Below are 17171 nucleotides of genomic sequence, written 5' to 3'. Positions count from 1 at the left end.
TCTGATGAGGGCCACTACTGCCAGAAGAACTTTTGAGAAGACTCAAGGTGAGGTTGAGAGTTCAAACCAGAGGCAGATGAACTGCAGATGTTCTTGTTTGACCGCAAACCAGAGTATTTGTAGAACTCTCCTGCCACAGGCATGAGGAAATAGACATCTTTTAAGTAAATGGAAACCAGCCAGTCTCCCGGCTGAATGGCTTGCTGAATCGTAGACGGGGGTCTCCATTTTAAATATTTTGTACTTTATGAACTTGTTTAACCACCTCAATACAGGACACTTACAGCCCTGGAATTTTTCATCTTTCAACGCTGTCGCACTTTGAATGACAATTGCGCAGTCATGCTACACTGTAACCATGTAAACATTTTATAATTTTCTTCACACAAATAGAGCTTTCATTTGGTATTTAATCACTTCTGGGTTTTTTATTTTTTCCTAAAGAAAAAAAAAAGACCAAAAATACAAATATAAAAGGTTTTCTTCGTTTCAGTCAGTAAATTTGGTAAATAAGTAATTTTTCAACTTCACTGATGGGCACTGATGAGGCAGCTCTGCTGGGCACTAATATGCTGCATTGATGGGTGGCATTGATTGGCATTGATGGGCAGCAGTAATGGGCATTGATGGGCAGCACTGACTGGCATCACTAATGGCCCACTGATTGCTGGCACTTTTGGGCACTGATTGCTGGCACTTGTGGGCACTGATTGCTGGCACTTTTGGGCACTGATTGCTGGCACTGTTGGCACTTAATTGTAATCAGGGAACTGGTTACATACCTAGAGGCTGCTGTCAGTGTGAGGCGAGGCTCACCAATTACAGAGCATCTCTGTGTTTACATGTGACCAGCTGTGATTGGACACAGTCGATCACATGGTTAAAGATCCGCAGGTGCGGCTCTCTATAGAGATTGTGTCGTGCCGTGTCCTAGCAACACGGGGCGGCTGTTGATCGCCGCGCTGAATGCGAGAGTTATTGTTCTGGGAAACCGGCATATGGACATCCACTCAGAACGAGAGCTGCAAATTATGGCGGTTGAGTAGGCAGCAAGTGGTTAAGTATGTGAGATCAATCTCTGAGCGCCACAAGCCTTTCTTCTTAGAACCAGAAACAGAGTGGAGTACACGCCCTGGAATTCTTTGCCCTTCAGAATGAGCACCTGCGGCCCCCTTGAGCCACCAGCGAGCCCACATAGGACAGTAAGCATCTGCCTTCTTTCTTCTGACCAAGGCAACAGTGTAGGGATGAACCTGAGGGGAGGCATATTTGTGAAGGACCATATGAGACCTGAAGAGATTGAGGCCGCCCAGACATGCCGAAAGAGGAGAAGACGTGCCCCCACCTGACATGTCTGAGCAAGCCCAATCTCAAAAAGACTTGGAGGGCTCATGTCCGCATGGTGAAGAGTTCTTTGCAGTTTTCTGAAAGGGTGTCTGTCTCCTTCAGATTGATTCTGAAGTCCTGACCTGGCCTATAGGAGTGTGCATCCCTTGATGGTTCTGTGGCATATCTTACAGACTGGGGCCCCTTCTGGTCAAAACAAGCTCTTGTCCTTGGGCAAGAATCCCGACTTCCCACCTGTAGGCCCGGGCGATAGCACTGTCCAATTTGTTGCTGACAGTGAGGGCCCCCTCAAAGGGGATTCTACACCAGACCTGTTTTTATGCTGGATTAGCGATTTAAGAACGCAAACATAAGGCCTGCCTAGCTGTGACTGAAGAGAGCATAGGTCCCAGGCCAGCAGGCGGATGATTGGCAGTTTCAACTCTTGCCGACCGCCTCTTCTGAGACACTTCTGAGTACCGTATCCACAATTTCCATCCAGGCTTTCATTCCTTGGACATGGCCGCAAGGGCCAGAGATGGTTTGCAGGCCATTTCAGCCAACCCGTAAATCCTTTAAGGTCTTGATCAATCCTTCTCTCTAGACCATCCTTGAAGGACACCAGCATCTTCTAGAGGAGAGTAACATGTTTTGCTAGTCGCATCAATGCTGCATCCACTAGAGGAGCAGTTTCTCGGTGCTTTACATCCTCGGCTTTAAAGGGTAGAAACCTTGAAGTTTTGCTTGACAGGTCTTTCTGTCTGCTTTGCCTCATTCTTCCACGATGATATCCTTAACTCTGCTAGGAGTGGAAAGTTGGAGCGTTCCTTCCCGGGTGTTTGAATAGCTTTCTTGCTTGATTGGGGTTTAGTTGGGTCTTCCCATTTCAGGGCCTCTTAATCGCCTTGATCAACAGGGAAACTAGGGCAAAGTCAAAACCACCAAGTAACTCATCTCCTTTTACCTCACTGTCTGGGGGTCTGGGACAAGTCTGTATCTTCTTGGGCATCGTCAACCAGAGAGCCTCACATTGTGGTGACTGGCTCTGCACAGGTGTTGTACCCCACTCTTTTAAGGGATTGTTGCACCACACGCTTCACTAGAGACTCAATTGCTTCCAGTCCCTTTCCCCGACCGCCTGGTCATAACATGATTTGCATAGCGATTTGCCCTCTGGGACTTGAGTCCCACATCCCCAGCAGGCTCTGGATCAGAGTGGCTGTCACGGTGGTGGGTGCATTGTCTAGAGGAGGAATGAAAGCGTCTCCTCTGATGTTGGGTCCTAGATGGGGAATCGTGGCATCTGGACCTAGACGAAGAATGCCGCCAATGCGGCAAGATCTCTTGTCATGTGCCTTTCGATCCAACCTGGAAGGGCTGACAAACAAAGAAGAGAGAGAGAAGTAGAGATGTGCCATTAGCACGGATGTTATCAGCACTCTGCCCCCCCCACAGGAGCAACATCTCCCCCACACATACGTTGTCTGTAGGCCGCAGGGAGGCGGTGACCTATCTATGGCAACAAAAAAGGGAAGGAACCGGAGGAGCGATGACACCAGACCGCAGAGACAGGTCCTCAAGGCTAAGGGGCAGGGTGGATAGAAGGAAAAAAAGGGAGGTTACTTCCTCTTTAAGAGCCACCCCCGATGATTCCAGGTCATTGTTGTGGACGGGGTTAACCTTAAGGCCAGACACCCAGGGCACAGGGAAGCTACTGCACATCGCCTGCAGACATTCCCAAAGAAGCAGTGGGCTGACAACTTTTTAAAATCCACACCCCAGTGACGCCACAGTTGTGCCCCACCGCGCCTGCACTGAAAACCTAGTCACCAGGCCCCCGATGGACTGCGCATGCGTGAACCAAGCTTTGGTCTCACCCGAGGATTTGCGCATGCACTGAGGTAGCTGGAGTTTTCTGGAACACAGAAACGTTCCAGCCACCAGAGGCCAAAACTAGCACCAGGGAGGAACAAAAGAAGGGACACAAGACAAATAATGACAAAAAAAGCTGCCATGAAGATAGTGCTGCTTCGGCGGGGTGCCATCTTCCCAACATTGCCAGTCCTAGACATCCATCCTGGGCATATACAGGCCACCTCCACCACTGGGTCAATAATGCCTAAAGCCGCTCGCCCGCCCATAGCTGGGCCATTATACACCGCTATCCATAATGCCCAATACCAGCCCGCTCAGGCTTCATCTCCAAGACAGGGACGTCCGAGATCCTCATGCACCTTGTAGAAAAACGTAAGTGTATTCGTGGTCCAAGAGGAGGACAAAAAAGGAACGCAGACTCCTCCTGCGGGCTCAAATTTATGGGAATGGGGTCCTATAGCATTGGAGAGGAGACCCACACGTAGGCTGCCGTGGAGTCTGTCAGGAAATAAATATGTACAGTTGTGCACAAAAATTTACATACCCTGGCCAAATTTATGATTTCTTGGCCATTTTTCAGAGAATATGAATGATAACACAAAAACTTTTCTTTCACTCATGGTTCGTGTTTGGCTGAAGCCATTTATTATCAATCAACTGTGTTTACTCTTTTTAAATCATAATCACAACAGAAACTACCCAAATGACCCTGGTCAAAAGTTTACATACCCCAGATCTTAATACTGTGTATTGCCCCTTTAACATCAATGACAGCTTGATGTATTTTGTGAATGAGGCTCTTTATCTTCTCAGATGGTAAAGCTACCTATTCCTCTTGGCAAAAAGCCTCCAGTTCCTGTAAATTCATGGGCTGTCTTACATGCACTGCATGTTTGTGATCTCCCCAAAGTGGCTCAATGATATTGAGGTCAGGAGACTGAGATGACCACTCCAGAACCTTCACTTTATTCTGCTGTAGCCAATGACAGGTTGACTTTTGGATCATTGTCATGTTGGAATGTCCAAGTATGTCCCATGCGCAGCTTCTTGGCTGATAAATGCAAATGTTCCTCCAGTATTTTTTGATAATATACTGCATTCATCTTGCCATCAATTTTGACCAAATTTCCTGTGCTTTTGTAGCTCACACATCCTCAAAACATCAGCGATCCACCTCCATGTTTCACAGTAGGAATGGTGTACCTTTCATCATAGGGCTCGTTGACTCTTCTCCAAATGTAGTGTTTATGGTTGTGGCCAAAAAGCTCAATTTTGTTCTCATCACTCCAAATGACTTTGTGCCAGAAGGCTTGTCTCTGTGCTGTTTGGCGTATTGTTAGAGGAATAAACTGTGGCATTTGTGTAGTAATGGCTTTCTTCTGGCGACTATACCATACAGCCCATCTTTCTTCAAGTGCCTCCTTATTGTGCATCTTGAAACAGCCACACCACGTTTTCAGAGAGTCCCCCATTTCACCTGAAGTTATTTGTGGGTTTTTCTTTGCATCGCAAACTATTTTTCCTGGAAGTTGTGGCTGAAATTTTAGTTGGTCTACTTCACCGTGGTTTGGTTTCAACAGAACCCCTCATTTCCTACTTCTTGATTAGAGTTTGAAAACTGCTGATTGGCATTCTCAATTCCTTGGATATCTTTTTATATACCTTTCCTGTTTTATACAGTTCAACTACCTTTTCCCGCAGATCCTTTGACAATTCTTTTGCTTTCCCCATGACTCATGCCGCGTACACACCATCACATTATGTGATGGAAAAAAAACGGCATTTTAAATCATGAAATAAAACGACGTTTTTGAAACTTCATTTTCAAAAACGACGTTGCCTACGCACCATAGTTTTTTCAAAATGCTCTAGCAAAGCGCGGTTACGTTCAGCACTCCTTTCCATTGAAGCTAGCTTCATAACTTGCTTCTGAGCATGCGCAGGTTTAAAAACGTCGTTTTGCCCACACACTATCATTTTAATTGACACAAAAAACGACATTTTGAAAAACGACACAAAAAATTGAAGCATGCGGCATCAGAATCCAGAAATGTCAATGCAGCACTGGATGAAAGATGCAAGGGTCTGTCAGGAGTCCAGAAACTCATACACACACACATACACACACACAATGAATTACAAGCAGACAGATCACAGGTGATGATGGTTACCTTTTATAGCCATTCAAACCCCTTTGTGTCAATTTGTGCATGTTATCTGGCCAAAATCACCAGGGAATGTAAACTTTTGATCAGGGTCGTTTGGGTAGTTTTCTGTTGTGATTATGATTTAAAAAGAGTAAAAACAGTTAATTAATAATAAATGGCTTCAGCCAAACTCTAACGATGAGTGAAAGAAATGATTTAGTGTTATCATTCATATTATCAGAAAAATGGCCAACAAAACATAAATTCTGGCAGGGTATGTAAACTTATGAGCACAACAGTAGTTTAAAGGAGTTGTAAAGGCAGAAGTTTTTTTATCTTAATGCATTCTAATCCACTCCCAACTTCGAACAAAACATTCTTTGTGTGTGCTGGGGCGATGTGCTCCCTGCTTGTTGTATGAGTAGTGAAAACTTTTTAAAGCTCATTCTCACAGCAAAAACAGCAAAACATGCATTGTAACACATGGTATGGTGTGTGTTACGTTAAAATCTTTTTGACCGGTACCCGACCCAACTTCTGAGAGATCTCGCCATTCAGAAAGCGATGCACGCTTCGCGCATGTGCAGTAGGGAACCGGCTGTGAAGCAGCAACGCTTCACTGATGGTTTCCCTTATAGGCAATGGCAGCAGCAGCACCTGAGAGCCAATGGAAACATCGGCTGGGGTGCCGACATTGCACAGGTAAGTGTCCGAATATTAAAAGTCAGCAGTTTTTAATAAATACTTTATTTAAAAAAAAAAAAAAATGTCCCCTGGTGTAGATCCATCGTCAGTTATGATGTCCGCTACCACCCTCGACCCGCCAAAAAAAACAAAAAGCGCTCCGCTCTCTACAAAGTCTTTTGCCGTCTGAAAGTTCTTAAATAACTATGGGGCAGTGCCACCCGGTGACATCACTGGGTGGTACTGCCCCCTTGTGATGTCACTGACCCAGCAGGTTGGTGGGCATCATGATTGACGATGGATCTACACCAGGGGATTTTTTTTATTTTTAAATAAAGGACTAAAACCACCTACTGTCTTTTTTTACACTACACTTTTTTTTGTTGATCGAGTAGGGGTACTATGTTGTTTACTGGTTGTTAAGAATTATGGCAGCTGCTGGCTCCTTAAATATTGCATGGCGGGACCAGCGGGTAAACACTACATGAAGCAATAGTGAATTGAGATTTTCAGGATCACATGTGGTATTTGGGAAAATACTTAAATACTGCATGCAATCTGGTTCTGTGAATGAAGCCCACTGTGTATTGATACAGAACCATGCTGAGACTATGCACTAAGCTGTGCATGCTCGGCTCAGTTTTCACAAATGGTGACAGAAGGGAGAAAAGCAAAAACTGTGTCTCTTTTGTCATTAAAACCCTACCATCAGCATTTATAAAAATGTACATTTATTCCAATTCAAATGTTATTGTAATTTCAATCGTTACTTCAGTCTTTTTAAAACAACAGCCTTCTGCATTTAAAGTGGTTCTAAAGGCAGAAGGTTTTTTATCTTAATGCATGCATTAAAGGGGTTGTAAAGGTAAAATGTTTCCCCCTAAATAGCTTCCTTTACCTTAGTGCAGTCCTCCTTCACTTACCTCATCCTTCGATTTTCTTTTAAATGTCCTTATTTCTTCTGAGAAATCCTCACTTCCTGTTCTTTTTCTGTCTGTAACTCCACACAGTAATGCAACACTTTCTCCCTGGTGTGGAGTGTCGTGCTCGACCCCTCCCTTGAGGGGGTGAGCAGGAGAGTCAGGATGCCCACTAACACACAGCTCCTTTCTCTATCTGCAACGTAGAGAGCGTCCTGACTCTCCTGCTCGCCTCCTCCCCCCTCAAGGGAGGGGGCGAGCACGACACTCCACACCAGGCAGAAAGCTTTGCATTACTGTGTGGAGTAACAGACAGAAGAACAGGAAGTGAGGATGTGTGCAGCAACCCCCCTAATACTTGCATGATCCAGCGATGTTGCACGAGAGACTCAGCTGTCCGGGACTCTCCCTCCTGATTGGCTGAGACACAGCAGCAGGCGATATTGGCTCTCACTGCTGTCAATCAAAGTCAGTGAGCCAATGAGGAGAGAGATGGATGGGACCCAACCTTCTGAATGGACACACAGAGCTGCGGCACAGCTTGGGTGCCCCCGTAGCAAGCTGCTTACTATGGAGGCACTTGGCAGGGGGATGGGCCAGGAGAGCCGAAGAGGGACCCAAGAAGAGGAGGATCTGGGCTGCTCTGTGCAAGACCACTACACAGAGGAGGTAAGTATGACATGTTTCTTGTTTTTAAGAAAAAAAGCCAAGATTTTAGTATCACTTTAAGGTTGTATAGGCATTTCCTGGATAGGAACACAATGTTCTGTTATGTTCCTGTTTCTCAGTTGTTCTCCTGTGTAGTCACCCAGCCACATGCGCTTATGGTGGAATTATGAGTGACCTTCCCCGGAAATAAGGCGCATCAATCCACCCATTCAAAGGATAGAGAACGGGTACAATTTCTAAAATAACAAAATGACAGGTGTTCATAGTACACAGTGCTTCAGCAAACTAAATGTTATCTAGTTAAGGTTTAGATCTATTTTACTATGTAAAGAAGCATTGCTTGGAAGTTTGTTTTTTTCTGGCAGACTTATAGAGAATATTGGCCAACCTGAGGTAGAGCCTGCCAACTTGTCAGCATCTTATGGACACAGCACTGTCTGTGCATAAGGAAAGCAATGGTAGGTGACTGTAATATAAGAAGGAGGCCATGCTGAGGAACAGCAACATTGTGGACAGCTAAAGGTTCCTTTTTTACTGGAAAGGCATCCCAGATCTGTATCAAAAGCACAGCTACCATTTACGCCTAAATGTTATATTTAGAAAAATTTTGTGTAGCGCTATTTAAATATACGTGTATGGATGATTCAATAATTGCATTAACAATATATGACAAGACAACAAAAACAGGAATTGCATTTACAAAACAAAGAATTAACTCTGTGTCAAGAATTGCACCAAGTGAGAATAACACCTCAAATAGTGAACGTCACATTAAGTACACTAATACGTGAAAAGAAAGTCCAAAAGAAGTGGATGTATTCAAAGGACTTGATCTGAAGACTCCAACATGGATGTAATCCTCTAAATGGAGACAGAAGTGTCAGAATCACCGCCACCAATAATAGGGGAGGCTTACCAGATATCGATGACCTGGAGAGGTATACACCTCCCCAAGTCGCCGAAGGCTTATAGGTCAGTCAACTGGATGGGTGCAGCTGGTCCTTAATCCGATCAGTACCTTGGCCACAGCAATCATAGACACCAATAGTGCAAAAGACAAATGCCGTATTCTCAAGTGGGAGGCAGAGGCTCAATATCCAAATGCGTAATATAATGAGAAAAATTTGCATGGCGTAATAATGTTTGGGAGTAGTATTTATTAAAATTGTAAAGTAAACATTTTAGAAGATCATCTTAAGCATAACCTATAGGCAGGTACATGAGCGATGTGTGTTGATGGGTCCACCCGACGCATTTCAACTAAACAGTTGTCATCTGGGGCGTGAACTTCATCGCTATTTAAACATTAAATGACCCCAAATGGATTGACGATGACACCGGAAGTTAACGCATGACATCATTTCTGGTCTAGGCCGGAAGTGACAATTGCGCCATATGTAATACTTAGAAGTGTCGATTATAGCATATAAATACAGATGTAAGATGTCCCCTGACTATCCTGAAATAGTAACCTTATAATTAAACTCATATAAGAAGAGAGCGATCAGCATCACTAGTAGAAGGACGCTATCCAAGAATCGCTATGAAAGCGAGGCTGGATGACATCACTTCCTTTCTCGGATGGACATGGATATGAGACACCATCCATGCCTCGCTGTGAAAATGAGGCTGGATGACATGACGTTCGCTCGCGCATCACGTCGCGGGTGGATGTTGACTGTGTGTTACATCTCCAAGCCTCAATATGGTTGCAACCGGATGTTGACATCCAGCGCAACCAAGCCTCACTGTGAATGTGACCGGATATGGTCATTCACAGAGTGTGTAACTAAATCAAACCAAGCCTCACTTGAAGGTAAACAAAGCGATGATAATCCGAAATTTTAAACTCATCACTCTATTGAAGGATGTTGAAAAATTAGTTATAAAATATCAACATGGATAATTTTCAGGGCGATCATCCATATATTTAGATGCATTGTCAATTCCTAATTGGGGTCACCATTTGCAATTATTCTATTTATAATAATAATAATTAAAATAGGTGATAATATTAAAAGTCCATCAGACCAATATCAATAATTATATATATATATATATATATATATAAACACAGTAAATATAAACCACTAAAAGTTAAAATGAGATAAAATTATGAAAAAAATATTAAAATTGTTAGAAAAGAAAGAACGTCCATAACTCAATTTAAGATCCACTATTGAAAGTGTTAATTTCCCACTCCACATTCATCCCTTGTGGGTGGTGTGTCTGTAACAGGGCAATAAAACAGTCTATAATCAAAAATTGGGTCCCCGTTGGATCACGACCATATTATTGCCGATAGTGTCAGGGAGCTGTATGTTTGATAGTTCCAAATTAGATTTTGGTAATATGTTCAGTCACCCTGGTTGTGAATGACATGGTTCGACCGACATACTGCATGCCACAAGGATAGGTCAGTAAATACTGTATACAACATTGATTGTTGCACATGTACAGAACTGCTTTATTGGATAGACTCGATTGGTCACTGTCACACCTTTTTGTAGCTTTTCTTCCACTTGTATTGTATTGACAGACAAGACATTTTTTACATGGATGGTATCCAGTCCAATTATGAAAAAAAAATGTTATATTTGCATCTTTTTCTAGACAAAGAGAAATATCAGTTTGGGGCCATGGAGAATGAACACATTGTAGCAACATCCTCAACATCTCCAACAACTAGCACTTCTACTTCCCATCCTTCCCATCCTCCTCCAATCTCTGTATACAGCAGTACAGATCGCCATGCCGTGCAGGTATGTGTCCAAACCAATTGAGCTAAATCAGTTTGAAAATGACAGATTCCAAATGAAATTTATTGTCAACAGATCCTTATTGTTTTTACTTATAATATGTACTATTCATTATTGCCAACTGCTCAAATAAGATCTAATTTGGGCAAAACCTTTCAAAGTCAGGTACTTGAGTTGTTTGTTCCTCGTACACAATTAAATTGTTTGAATAATGAATAAATGTCTTTAAATATCTTTCTCTTATAGCTTTAGAACAGGTTTAATTTCCATGATCATAATATTAAAAGGGAGGACCTACCTACTAGTCTAGCTGCATGGAGTTTCTCCAATAGGTGGTCTCCCTTCCTTTCTTTCTCTTTAACTGTAAAATGATAACTAACACAGTAGCTTGTGCTTTTACTTTAAACAAAGGTTTTATTGAAAAACAGCGTGTACATATGAGGCACAGTGACATATACAGTAGGTGACATCAATACTCAGAGAGTAATAACAGTCGGTTCACACAACGTAACATACAATGTACCTATTAATTGTTGGCAATGTCAACAAGTAAAGTTAGGACTTACATACTGACTAATGGGGTGGCAACAACCCAGCAACACTAATCATGTTGTATACATACAGGGATATCCCTCCCCAATCATGTGCAGGTGTCAGAATCATTTAACCAGCGGTCCCATATCTTGTTGTTTTTCGCTGGACACCCTCTGTTGATGTATATGCATTTTTTATAGGGCATCGTCACATTTACCTCCACCTTCCACTCTGTCATTTTAGAGGGGGAAGATCTCATCCACTTCCTGGCAATTAGTTTTCTAGCCGAGAACAGCGTCTCCTGCAAGAAGATTTTAGTGTGTTTGTCCAGAACATCTGGGAAAATACCCAGAAGACACTGTTTGGGGTCCAGAGCTAAGGGCGAGCCCATGTTGGTGTGTAGAAAGGTCACCACCTGAGTCCAAAAGCCCTGAATCCTAGGGCAGGACCTCAGGAGATGAAAGAATGTGTCTGTTTCCACACCACACATCGGGCACAGGGTGGATTGTTCCCTCTTGTATCTGGCCACCCTGACATGGGTGAGGTACGCCCTATGTAAAATATAGATCTGGGTCAGCCTATCCGACAACCTGGGGGATACCTCTATACAGGACTCCAGTGCCTCCTCCCACTCCTCATCCTCAAGTGGGCCCACTTCCCTCTCCCATCGGGGTTTGAGAGCATAGACAACTTTACAAATGGTTTAAGAAGGGCTTCCAGTGCTTTGAAGTATTTGAGAGGGAATGCCAAAGAACGTATAATACTTTGGGCAAAAGAACCATCTTTATAAGGTTTATGCGACCCCACACCCCTAATGGAAGACGGGCCCATGCTCGGAGCTTGACCTCAATCAGGGAAAAAATGGGCTCAATTTTAAGGGCAATATAATCTGTGGGAGCTCTGGATATATGGATCCCTAAATATTTTATCACCTCAACCCTCTGCAGTGGCAAATCGGCTTGGGACTCTGGGGAAGGGAAACTATCAAGTGGCAAAATCTGGGATTTACTCCAATTAATTTTAAGGCCAGAGAAAATTCCGAACAGTTCTATAGTCTGAAGGGCTTTATGTAGGGAGCGACCGGAGTCGGCCAGATACAATAGCGTATCGTCTGCATAGAGACTGATCTTTTCTGTGAAGGATCCCACACTCAGTCCCCTGATCTCTGGATCTGCATGAACAGCCATGGCTAAAGGCTCCGCCGCCAATGCATAGAGTAGCATGAAGAGCGGATAGCCCTGCCTCGTGCCTCTACTGAGGTCAAACGCCACTGAAGGCCAACCAATCGCCACCACCCTGGTCGATGGGGCTTGATAAAGGAGCTGTGTCCACCTTATGAATTTGGCCCAAATCCCTAACTCTCCAGGCACCTCCAAAGATAACTCCACTCCACTCCACTCCACAGAGTCAAACACTTTTGCAGTGTCAAGCGTCACCACTACTCGCGTTACTACATCCTCATGTCTTGCCTGCAAATTATCAAAGAGTCTTCGGAGATTAAAAGAGTTATTACGACCAGGCATGAAGCCCGCCTGGTCAGGGTGAATAAGAGAAAGTATAACCTGGTTGAGACGTAGGGAGAGAACTTTGGCCAATATTTTTATGTCTACTTACAGTAATAATATAGGATGGTAGGACTCTGTGTATCCCGGGTCTTTACCAGGCTTGGGTATTAGAACAATAGTGGCTTCCCTCATAGAGGGTGGTAGCGTATAGGTCTTGAACAGATCATTGTAGAGTGCTAGTAGCTTGGGAGTAAGTATCTCACTATAGCGGGAATAAAACTCTATCGGTAGCCCGTCCGAGCCTGTAAATTTAGAACGAGCGAAACTAGCGATCGCAATGCCTATCTCGTCCGAAGTGAGGGGAGACTCTAATAAAGTGACCTGGTCCTCCGTTAGTTGTGGAAAGGTGACCGTCTCTAGAAAGTGAGTCATGGGCTCCCTGTCTGAAGGGGCTGTGGATTTGTACAGGTCCAAGAAAAAATCTCTAAATTTGGAGGTCACTAATGGTGGATCTGCTATCCGAACCCCCTCTGGAGCTTGCAAAGTGATGACGACTGGAGGCCTATCTTCACAGTGGACAAGGTACGCCAGTAACTTGCCTGCCTTCTCCCCATATTCAAACATTTTTTGCTTGGTGAAAAATAATTTTTGCCTGGCTTTTGCATATTGCAGTTGATTTACCACCCTGGTCTGAAGTTTCAGCGAGGCTGCATTGGACTCTGAGGGGTCGGCCATATAGGCACGATCCACTGTGGATAGTTCCATTACTGCTTGTTCAAACACTCCTGCAGAGTCTGACTTAATCTTATTAATGTGGGAAATTAAATGTGAGCGGGCATGTAGCTTGAACAAATTCAGACAACTGAAGGGGTGGCAGAATGGTCATTATCTGCAAAAAATCTCCTCCACTCATCTGCGAGTTCATCCTCCTCAGGTAATAGGGAGAGCCAAAACGGGTTCAAGCGCCATGCCCTGGGTGGCTTGCCAAGAGGAACACTTAAAGTAATCGAGTAGGGGCAATGATCTGAGAGTGATCTGGGACCAAAAGTAGAATATAATCAATTCTAGACATTGTTCTGTGAGTGGATGAGAAACAGGAATATGCCAGAGTGGTGGGGAATTTATGCCTCCAGGAATCTGGAAGATGGAAGGTGGAGATCAGCCTAGAGAACCTAGTCACCCCAGTAGGTCCTGCCACGGACTGAGAGGGTTGTAATCTATCCAATGCATTGTTCAAAGTACCATTAAAGTCCCCCAGCCAGACTGCCTGCACTGTCGAATGTTTTGCCATAAATGAAAAACCATCATGGAGAATGGAGACACAAAACGGAGGAGGGACATAAAAGGCCAAAATAAGGAAGGGTCCCCAAAAAATGTAGCAGATAAAAATATATAACGGCCCTGTGGATCAGTATGGACCTCCCCAAAGCAAAGTGTACAGATTTATCAATAAGCACCGATACCCCCCTGGAGTGGAATGGTATGACCAGCCCACCCACGGGCGGCAGAGTGCCAACCGTAAACTCCCCTCCACGTGCATCTCTACAAGTACCACAACATCAGCCCTCTGTTTTTTTAAGAATGCAAGGACAGCTGCACGCTTAATTTTGTTGCGCAACCCCCTCACATTCCACGTGAGGAATTTCAAAGACGCCATATTGTAGTAGTCTTAAGAAAATGGTCTAGTGTTTTACCAAGGTAAAGCCATAGGTCTCCTGCGAGCCAGGCCATAGCAATCCTAACATACACATAAATCAGCAATAGTAATGATTGTAGTATGGCATATAAAAACCAACTGATTCTCAAACCGTCATGCCTAATCTGCGTCTGACACATAGTACACACCTTTTGAAGTTAATAACATTAATAACCCCCCTCCCTGCCCTGCACTTCTCAAAACTAGTGCGGGCATTATCCCATAACAAAACAGATACTGCCATCCCAGAGCACAGGGTAACATAAAGCACGAAGAGGAAGAGCATGCGGAGCCCCGGCAGACCCCCCACAATGTGGGGCATAATACCAAACATTAGAGGGAACAAAACACTTATTAAAGAACAGTATTCCCAAATAGATAATGGTGGGGAGGCTCAGGAGCCCCTGCTGTACCCCCCAATGACCAGATCATAGTTCCGGGATGAGCATGGGGCAAAATTCTCCCTGAACTGTACATGCATATGGTAGGACTGCTTGGGTCTCAAGGCTCCTGCTACCAAGGCAGCTTAGGATACATGTGGGCCTACAGTGAGGCACCAGGAGTATGTTCATGGTCCCATTTAAGTTGTGTATCACAAGTCCCGATGCAGTCAGAACACTTACGGAAGATTAAAAAAAAGGATAAAAATAAAAGTGTTTTTGCAAAAAAATACAGCAGGAGTAGCCGTGGTAGTGCGTGGTGGCAAGCAATAGGCCCAGTATGAGTCCACAACAAAAAAAAACAACAGGTGGGAGTTTGGGCAGAAATAGCAAGGTTAACGGTCACATGACTGACCACATAGCACTACAGCTAAGCATTGCAGAAAAGTCTATGCAAGCAAAGGAGTACAGGTAACATACTCACAAAGACATTAGTCTCCACCACCCGGGGGAGCACGGCGCTCCAGCCAGGCAATCGCATCCTCAGGGACCTCAAAGAAGGACACTTTCCCATCATGTTCCACACGAAGCCGAGCAGGGAAGAGCATGGCATATTTATAATTGTGGATCAGCAGCCTGCGTTTGGCCTCCATGAATTTCCGACGCCAGCGCTGGACCTCCGCCGAAAAATCCGGGAATAATGCAACCTTGACGTTCCCAAAATCAATGTTGCCCTTCATCCTGGTCATTCTAAGGGTGGCATCCCGATCCTTAAAATTAAGCATTTTTGCTATAAATGTGCGAGGGGGGGCACCCTGGGGCGGTGGTTTGGCCGGCATGCAGTGGGCCCTCTCTACTGCTAGCATGGGGGAAAAGGCCTCCCTTCCATAGGATGTGATGAGCAGCTGCTCCAGGAACACGGCAGGATCCTTTCCCTCAGCCCCCTCCGGCAGACCCATCAGACGCAGGTTACATCTCCGAAGCCTGTTCTCCATCTCGTCCTGCTTGGAGAACAGTTGCTGGATTTGTTGTTGCATGTGGTCAGCCCCCGTCTGTAATGGCGCAAGTGCTTCCTCCACGGTGCTCAGGCGAGTCTCCACCGTCTTCACCCGATCTGGGAGCTTGTGCAGATCCTGTCTGAGGTGGGAGATATCCACTTTGACCTCTTCTATTTGCGTAGTTAGAGAGGTGTGGCAGAGTGTAATAGCTTTAAGCAGCATCGCGGTATCTCCTGCTGGCCTCGTTTCCCCGTCCTGAGCCGCACCGCCATCATCCTCCTGGTCCCCCGGGTAATGGCGGTATTGCGACAGCTTCGCAGCGGCAGATTTCTGCGCCTTTGATGGCGACATGGTGCCCTGAGTCTGGGGAGTCCGAGCGGGTGAGTATGTTGAACAAATATCGGTTGTGAAAGGCAGGATGCAACAGATTGCAGGATCAGCGGTCGGAGCTCCTCAGAAAGCGTCCTACGCCATGTACCGTCAGGCCACGCCCCAGTAGCTTGTGCTTTTAACCAAACTGGCAAGTCCTCAAATGGCTGGTGTCATATTTGATCACATGTGCAGCAAATTAAAGAGAGTCTAAAATGGTAGGTTCCTTGGCTGTAAAAGATAAGCGGGTTTAGTTTCACTTCAACCGGTTAAGACCCAGACCATTATGCAGATTAGGGACCTGGCCCCTTTGCGCGTTTCGGTACTGCGTCGCTTTAACTGACAATTGCGCGGTCGTGCGACGTGGCTCCCAAACAAAATTGGCGTCCTTCCCCCCCCCCCCCCCCCCCCATAAATATAGCTTTCTTTTGGTGGTATTTGATCACCTCTGCGGTTTTTACTTTTTACGCTATAAACAAAAATAGAGTGACAATTTTGAAAAAAAATATCAATATTTTTTACATTTTGCTATAATAAATATCATCAAAAAAGATATAAAAAAAATTTTTTCTCCTCAGTTTAGGCCGTTACGTATTCTTCCACCTATTTTTGGTAAAAAAAATTACAATAAGGGTTTATTGTTTTTATAGCGTTTACAAAATAGGGGATAGTTATATGGCATTTTTATTAATATTTTTTTTTGTTACTAATGGCGGCGATCAGCAATTTTTTTTCGTGACTGCGACATTATGGCGGACACATCGGACACTTTTGACACATTTTTGGGACCATTGTCATTTTCACAGCGAAAAGTGCTATAAAAATGCACTGATTACTGTGAAAATGACAATTGCAGTTTAGAAGTTAACCACTAGGGGGCGCTGTATGGGTTAAGTGTGACCTCATGTGTATTTCTTACTGTAGGGGGGCGGGGCTGAACGTGTGACGTCAGTGATCGTCGTTCCCTATATCGGGGAACAGACTATCACTGACATTGCCACAGAGAAGAACGGGGAAGGTGTGTTTACACTCACCTCTCCCCGTTCTTCAGCTCCTGTGACCCGATGGCGGGACGCCCGCGGCAATCGGGTCTGCGGGCACGGTCACGGAGCTTTGGACCTCGCTCGCGACCCACGGCTGGGCTCTTAAAGGGGACGTATATATACGTCATTGTGCCCAGCCGTGCCATTCTGCCGACGTATATAGTCGTGCGGCGGTCCTTAAAGGGACACTAAAGGAAAACATTTTTTTGGGGGTAAAATAACAAACATGTTATACTTGCCTCCACTGTGCAGCTCGTTTTGCACAG

The 17171-nt window shown here is 44.7% G+C and overlaps 1 protein-coding gene across 2 annotated transcripts in view; it reads left to right on the top strand.

Moving 5' to 3' along the window:
- Window positions 1-17171, top strand: part of PHC3 (polyhomeotic homolog 3) — a 146169-nt gene that overhangs the window by 4489 nt on the left and 124509 nt on the right. For both annotated transcript variants that reach the window (XM_040349330.1, XM_040349331.1), the window contains exon 2: window positions 10235-10383. In XM_040349330.1, coding sequence (XP_040205264.1) covers window positions 10261-10383 — 123 coding nt within the window. In that variant the 5' untranslated portion in view covers window positions 10235-10260. The remainder of the gene's footprint in view (window positions 1-10234; window positions 10384-17171) is intronic.

Source organism: Rana temporaria, chromosome 4 (genome assembly GCF_905171775.1).
Source record: "Rana temporaria chromosome 4, aRanTem1.1, whole genome shotgun sequence".
In the NCBI taxonomy this organism is placed as follows: domain Eukaryota; kingdom Metazoa; phylum Chordata; class Amphibia; order Anura; family Ranidae; genus Rana; species Rana temporaria.
This window is presented reverse-complemented; position numbering and strand designations above follow the sequence as displayed.